At 42.6% G+C, this 7,146-nt stretch overlaps 1 protein-coding gene across 1 annotated transcript; it reads left to right on the forward strand.

Moving 5' to 3' along the window:
• Window positions 1–3,546: 3,546 nt before the first annotated feature.
• Window positions 3,547–6,935, forward strand: LOC136496640 (uncharacterized). Its single transcript, XM_066492370.1, has 7 exons — window positions 3,547–3,681; window positions 3,786–4,041; window positions 5,024–5,178; window positions 5,423–5,566; window positions 5,667–5,773; window positions 5,891–6,038; window positions 6,478–6,935. Exons 1-7 carry the CDS (start codon window positions 3,679–3,681, stop codon window positions 6,562–6,564), a joined length of 900 nt encoding a protein of 299 aa, XP_066348467.1. The 5' UTR covers window positions 3,547–3,678; the 3' UTR covers window positions 6,565–6,935.
• The last annotated feature ends 211 nt before the right edge of the window (window positions 6,936–7,146 follow it).

Here is a 7,146-nt window from a genome sequence, read left to right on the forward strand (position 1 = left end):
AGGGGTCTGCCCTATGCCCCTTACCACATGTTCATGATTGAGAGGGTCACTGGATTTTATTTTCTGAAGGATGGGATGCACACTGTCTATAAATTTGAGAAGACCCAGCCAGCTGTAGCTACTCAGGGAGCGGGGAACTTTCATGCTCATGTAGATATCCTTGAGTCTTCTAGCTCTAGGTCTCACAGAGGAGACAAGATGAAGAAGTTTGGCAAGTGGTTGAAGGCAATCTTTGGCAAGTGCACCTATGCAGCTGACAGAGCGTATGAGACACGGTTTGAGCAGCAGTCAGCAGCGTGGACAGGACCTTCCACCACTTCCTCCTATTCCACCTTCTCCACAGTATGACCTTTCGAGTTTCTCTGGCACAGATTCAGATGATGAGGATGATGATGATGATGATGAGGAGGAGGAGCAAGGATAAGCAGTATATTAGGATGAGACCCTGGAGGGATACCATCAGAGACAGGAGCTGAGGCGTTCCACTTGCTACATCGCCACTACTCACCGTCAGGGTCGTGCACGTATTGACTTCCGATGACAATGATGGTGATGGTGGTGCCAGGACTGCTGCAGGAGGTGATAATATTGATTGAACGGACATCTAGGGAGATGACTGAGTATGTGTTGATCTTTCTTCTTTTCTTCTATTTTTGGTGCTTTATGCCAAAGGGGTAGAAAATTAGAGGGGTCAACAACTTTTCGACGCCATGGTCAGCAGCTGCGCTTCATGTCCTATTCGATGAGTGTTAGTCTTTGCTAGGTGGAAAGTTTGAAGATCGCTAGGTGAAAAGTTTGAGAGTCACTCAAAACTCTAAATTATGAAATAATGCTACTATTTGACTTTTTGTGTGGGATATGGATATATATTAATCTATGTTGTCATTTGTGATACAATTGTGCTAGAATATATATCTTTATATGTATCACATGCTGTGTGGTGTCTGTTCTAATCTATGCTACTACAGCAAGTGCGGCTATAGCAAACCATGTTGTGCATAAACTATCATTTGCATCACGTTTTACATACCTGACACAGTATGCAGCACCCCACATGAGCATGGATGTAGGGGAGCCCCATCACTTTCACTAAAATATGAATCTTGACTTCTTATGCCAATTTAAGAATTCAATTCTCTATTCACATACTTAGGGGGAGGCTCTACACCCATGGCTCGAAAGTCTCAGTATTTATTTCATATCTTTTGTAAGCTCTAATTGGGTTGTCATCAATCACTAAAAAGGGGAAGATTAAAAGTGCAATCAAGCCTTAATTATGGGTTTTGGTGATAATGACCACACAATTAGAGAACTAATGAGATTTATCAAGATGACAAGCAGGGAATTTATATTCGAGGATGCTACACGAAACAGAGAAGCCCCCTAATTATAAATGTAGATGGCTTCAAACTCAAAGAAGGCTTAAATTCTTTTATATATTGAATTTGAGTATAGGAAAAGCCGTAATATACAGGGGGCATAATGCTTAAGCTAATATGTGCTACCAAGTGCTCAAACAACCACATGCATCCTGAGATTCATAGCCAAGACAGTCTACACTTCACTATTACCCCTTGTTGTCTTGCAGTGGTGCGGCACTACTGCACTTGAAGAGAGGCTCGCCCAACCCCTTGGGTGCGAGCTCCGGTTCGCCCGACACCTTGGTCGCGGGCCTCTGGTTTGCCCAACCCCTTGGTCGCGGGCTCTGGTTCACCCGATCCCTTGGTCGTGGGCTTTGTCTCGCCCAACCCCTTGGTCATGGGCTTCGTCTCGCCTAACCTCGAGGCCATATGCTTCGTCTCGCCCAATCCCTTGGGTGTGGTGTCCTTGTTGGCTGAGGGTATATGTACCTTTCCTTTTCCTCCCCAACGGCTATCTACAATTTAAGTGACCGTTGGGGGCTGGGGGTTATATATACATTTGCCTTTTCTCCCCAATGGTAATGAGCTCTCTTCTTCCTCACTTCAGCACTCCCAAAATAGAGCAGGAGCTCTCTCTCTCTCACTCCATTGTTGACCTCAAGCCCTCAAGCAAATCTATTGATTTTCCATCAATCCTTGAGGAAAAAGGGTCCCAAACTCGATTAGAGAGCAGCTCTATTGATTCCCAAATTCTAAAGAACACTTGGTTCACGTTTTGGTCAGCTATTGTGTTTGTTACTCTTGGAGCTTGGCTCCTAGCCGGCTATAACGTCGTCTGTGGAGCTTGCCAACTTGTGTGGCAGCCCCGGGAGATTTGTAACCATCTCTTGAAACTAGTAAACTCACCCCTCATCTCAAGAGTTAAGTCTCTTGACTTGAGAACGAAGAAGGGCTAGAAAGCTATAAACCTGAGTGGTTAACCTCAACAACATGGAGGTAGGCAAGCCTTGGTGGCGAGCCGAACCACGGGATAAATCATTGTGTCACTTGTGCTTGATTTACATTACTTGCATGGCATATTATTGATTGAGGTGGTTTCTAGAGTTTAAGGCTGATCTACTTGTGTGTGGTGTTTCCACCACTTTTAATTGTCGATCTGTGATCTACTACCCTGCAGTAAGTTAAGAAATTTACCCAATCTAAATTTTATTGGGTAGATTTTGAACTGTGAACTAATCTTTCCTATAGGTGCGGTAGTGCCGCCCTCACAAAGCGACAGTGCCGTGAGTGAATTTGACTTCGGTTTGAGTTGAATTTTTACAGGCTTATTCACCCCCCTCTAGGCGTTCCAGAGATCATACACTTTCTTTGATCCAAACAAGTGTAGTTAATAGTTTAGTTGATTGTTAGCTGAATACTCCACTAAAAATTCACTAGTTGAAACAAAATAGTAAAATAGCAGCCAATAATAGCTGTGATCAATTAGCTAACTAACTATTAGCAACTAATAGTAGATACAAACAGGCCTGAATACCTAAGATCATTGTGACCTAACAATATTTGTTGCAATAGCCACAACCGCAACCAGCGAACAGCCCCTAAAATGTTAAACCCATGAAAAAGGTTCATTTTACCTTACGAAGTATCCATGTGTTCTGATTAGCCCGCATGTGGCCTAGCCCACAAGATAAAATGGACTTTTTCTTAAACCCACAATTAGCCCGCATGTGACCTAGCCCAAGACTTCTCGGTCCAACCCACCACATTCTTTCTTCCAATTAAGTCTTGTTTAGATTTAGGGTGTAAAATTTTGGAGTGTCACGCCGGATTTTATATGAGAGTATTGCATAGGGTGTTCGGACACTAATAAAAAAACAAATTATAGAATCCGTCAGTAAAACGCGAGACGAATTTATTAAGCCTAATTAATTCGTCATTACCACATGTATTTCGGTAGCACTTTATTATCAAATCATGGACTAATTAGACTTAAAAAATTCATCTCGCAAAGTTATCGTAATATGTACAATTAGTTATTTATTTTTTAATATATATTTAATACTGTCCGGCTCAATTACGGGGCAAATCTCTGACAGGAAAATTATCAGTCCAATCATACCCCAGCACGAATTCTGGGAGCCGCCGCAATCCTCCTCCCCGTCTCCTACCTTCGTCGGTGCTCTCCCCCGCCGCCGGCCGCCATCCGCCCAGATCGGCGCCCCAGCCCGCAGCCCATCGCGCGTTCCGCTCCCTCTCCAACCCCAACGAAACCCGAGGGGCACACTCATCCCCCTCTCCTCCTTCACTGGGGCCAGACATGGTCAGTACAGCACGGCCACTCCGCCCCTCTCGATTTCTCTTGCGGCCGCTTGCGTGCTTGCTCCGGCTCCGAATTCGTGTGTCTCACCTCGTTGCTGTGCGCAGGAGAGCAAAAGGAAGTGGGGGAAGGCGCCCCAGGAGGCGAAGGGCGGAGGCGGCGGTCACCAAGTGGATCTAGATGAAGAGGATGACCTGGAGGAGTTCCGGCTCCCCATGAGCCACCGCCCCACCGAGAACCTCGACACGGAGGGGCTCGACCAGGCCTCCGTCCACACCCAGCTCACCGCGTCCAACGTCGGCTTCAGGCTGCTGCAGAAGATGGGTTGGAAGACCGGCAAGGGGCTCGGCAAGAACGAGCAAGGTATCTTCCGTTTGCTGCTATATATGCTCTCTTTTTTTTTTTTTGCCATGATTGCTTGTCGGTTCCTATAGCAATTGAGAATCCACGACTAGGAGCTTGTATTATACTTTTCACAGCTGTTGATCCGTTATTGTTTTGGACTAAATCTAATGGCATCCTCATGTTCATGCAAATCATATACCTGCCATGCTTGATACAGTCAGTCAGTTTGCTTATCTGTCTAATATAACATCACTAGTCATGAACTTCTTGGCCCTCAATGATCTTGTCAGCTCAACTGTCTCCAAGTTTGATTGATACTAATGCTCTATCAATAGCTATTCATGCTCCCTGTTCCAAAGTTTCTTTACTAGGGAAAGAATGGATGCCTGTTGTTGTCTATCTTGTTTTAGCAATAACCTTATTAAGCCTTACATTTGCCTTATAATTCGTGGCACAGTAATATTTTCATCTGAACATTTTACACATTTTTGAAATTGTTGTTTCCTTGTACTACAACAAAGGCCCTCTGGAAAGACATACTACCTGCGTCCCTGAATAAATCCATTACTAGAGTTTTCTTAAGTTAAACTTTTTATTCTTTGACCGAATTTTGAGGAAGGAGCAACAATATTTATGACACCATGTGAACATATTATTAAAATATATTTCATTGTGTATCTAATGATACTAATTTGGTGTCATAGATATTGGTGCTCTTTCCTATAAATTCAGTAAAACTTAAAAATATGTACAACTCTAGGAATTGATTTAATCAGGGACGGAGGCATTAAGTGCTAATATACCTTTTGCTTTAGCAATGTTCCGCTTCACTTTGCCTAAACTTAACAGGTTTAGGTGCATAGAAATTCCATTTGAGATCTGTCACTTTCTACACCTGGAGCAGAGTTGATCACCAAATATTCACCTCTTATTGTTCAGCTAACTAAATGCGATGATGCTTCTACACCTGTTGAGGATACCCTTCTTTGTTGTTATGCAGGTATACTAGAGCCAATAAGAGCTGACATCAGAGATGCAAAATTAGGTGTTGGGAAGCAAGAGGAAGATGACTTCTTCACATCTGAAGAGAACGTGCAACGAAAGAAATTGAATATTGAACTTGAGGAGACTGAGGAACATATAAAGAAACGTGAGGTATGCAATCTAACACCTGATGCTAGTTTCTGTACATTCTTCAAGGTTTTTTTTTGTTTTCCCTGGGTGGATGCTTGTTATGCTGGAAACCTAGATCTACTTGTAAGACCTCTATAGCCTGTAAGTAGCTGAATTTCGTGATGCAAGAATGGCTAGCATCAACCATTAAAGAGTCTTGAGCATCTCGTACGCTTTTTATTTGGTGGTTTCTTTTCCCTGCTTGGTGCAAATCATGACAATCCAGGTCATAGCAGAGCGTGAGCACAAAATCCGCAGTGAAGTCAAGGAGATACAGAAGGTGTTCTTTTGCAACCTCTGCAATAAGCAGTACAAGCTGGCTCATGAATTTGAGAGTCACTTGAGCTCATATGACCACAATCATAGGAAGGTAATCCGTTTTGTGCACCCTTCTGACTCTCTTAATGCATTTAATTTATATTTTTAATAATATGTTCATCTGCACCGTTCTGAATACCTTTGTTGCACAGAGGTTCAAAGAAATGAGAGAAATGCATAGCAGCAGCAGTAGCCGTGATGACAGGCAGAAACGTGAACAACAACGAGAAGAGAAGGAGCAGGCAAAAATTGCTCAACTGTATCCATTCATAAATAATTCAAGGATTGCACCAGACTATTCTATGTTATTCTTAAGATATTCATTAGGAATTTTAGGTTGTATGTGGAGCTTGCGATTCCCTTAACGAAGCTTCAGTGCGGATGCTCATAGGAAGCAGCAGCAGCAGGAGAAACAAGAAAAGTCAGAGACAGAAGGTGCTGCACCAAAAAACATGGCAGCCCCTAGAAACCAGGATCAGCGAGGAACCTTGAAGTTTGGATTCTCCAAAATGGCTCCTTCCAAGGTGGATATCTTGAGGATACCATTCAAATTGTTTGCATTTCAGGACTTTCCTCCAAATATTAGCACTAATATATGGTCCCATGACCCATAAATTGTTGAGATGTTTGAGTGGCAATTGGCAAATCTTGCAGTGCTGTTGAATTTTGTGGCCACTTCTGCAAAATCTTGTTGAATTGGACTCCATAAAAATTGGATTTTGCTTTCCTAGAACCTCAAATATTTAGTGTTATTGCAGGTTTGACCTGTAATATTGTTTGTTCAAAATATAGACAACAGGAGTATAAATCTACACATTATATGGCTCTACTGTCTTGATTGTTTCTTCGCTGAATTGCAACTCTAAATAAGTGGTCATTTTCTGAATTTATTGAGCGTTTCATTTTTACAGCAACGCCTATGCCTATATTGTTAAGTTGACCACATTTTCATTGCAAGTACAGGTTCTAGTTGGCAGTGCCAGCAAGAAGCCAAAGGTGGCTACAAAAGTTTCTTCGGTCTTCGGTAATGAGAGTGATGAGGACTCGTGATCTTTGCCAGAGGGTGGTAGTGCTTACATGGAAAACAACATCAAAGGACCATGAGAACGTGAGGTGCCATGTATGTATCACCTTCTGTTGTGCCACTGGCTTGGCCCCCGCTTTGAATCCTGGCATCATCTCAACAGCCTCATATGAACAAACTGGGACTTGAAAACAGCACCACGAGTTGTATGAACTTTTGACGGTACATTGTACAAGGAAATCTGTATTGTTCTTGCTGGATTTTGAAAGCTACTTATAACCATTTGTCCTTGTAGGCAGACAATGCCCTTCAATTTGGGACACACCTTTGTAGTCTGTACTATCATTGTTGGCTTTCAATGTAACACCTTTGTATTAGATGCTACTGTTGAGTCACATTTTGTGTGTTGGGGACCTTTTGTTGGTTGTCCTCTTTTGTGGATACAGGGGCACAGCTTCAGTTTTAGTTCCTTTTGAACAAATTCATGTGATTATGCTTCCGTTTGAGTTGAGTTGCATAAACTTGCACTTTCAATAAAACTGCCATGAGTTAGCTGTTACAAAAATGACAATTTTTTTTCAAAAATAAAGTGGAAGACAATCAAAGTG

Source organism: Miscanthus floridulus, chromosome 12, assembly GCF_019320115.1.
Source record: "Miscanthus floridulus cultivar M001 chromosome 12, ASM1932011v1, whole genome shotgun sequence".
In the NCBI taxonomy this organism is placed as follows: domain Eukaryota; kingdom Viridiplantae; phylum Streptophyta; class Magnoliopsida; order Poales; family Poaceae; genus Miscanthus; species Miscanthus floridulus.

Coding starts and splice junctions, on each gene's coding strand:
- LOC136496640 (XM_066492370.1), top strand. Junction 5,179..5,422: donor AACATATAAAGAAACGTGAG/GTATGCAATCTA, acceptor ATGACAATCCAG/GTCATAGCAGAGCGTGAGCA. Junction 5,774..5,890: donor CAGGCAAAAATTGCTCAACT/GTATCCATTCAT, acceptor ACGAAGCTTCAG/TGCGGATGCTCATAGGAAGC.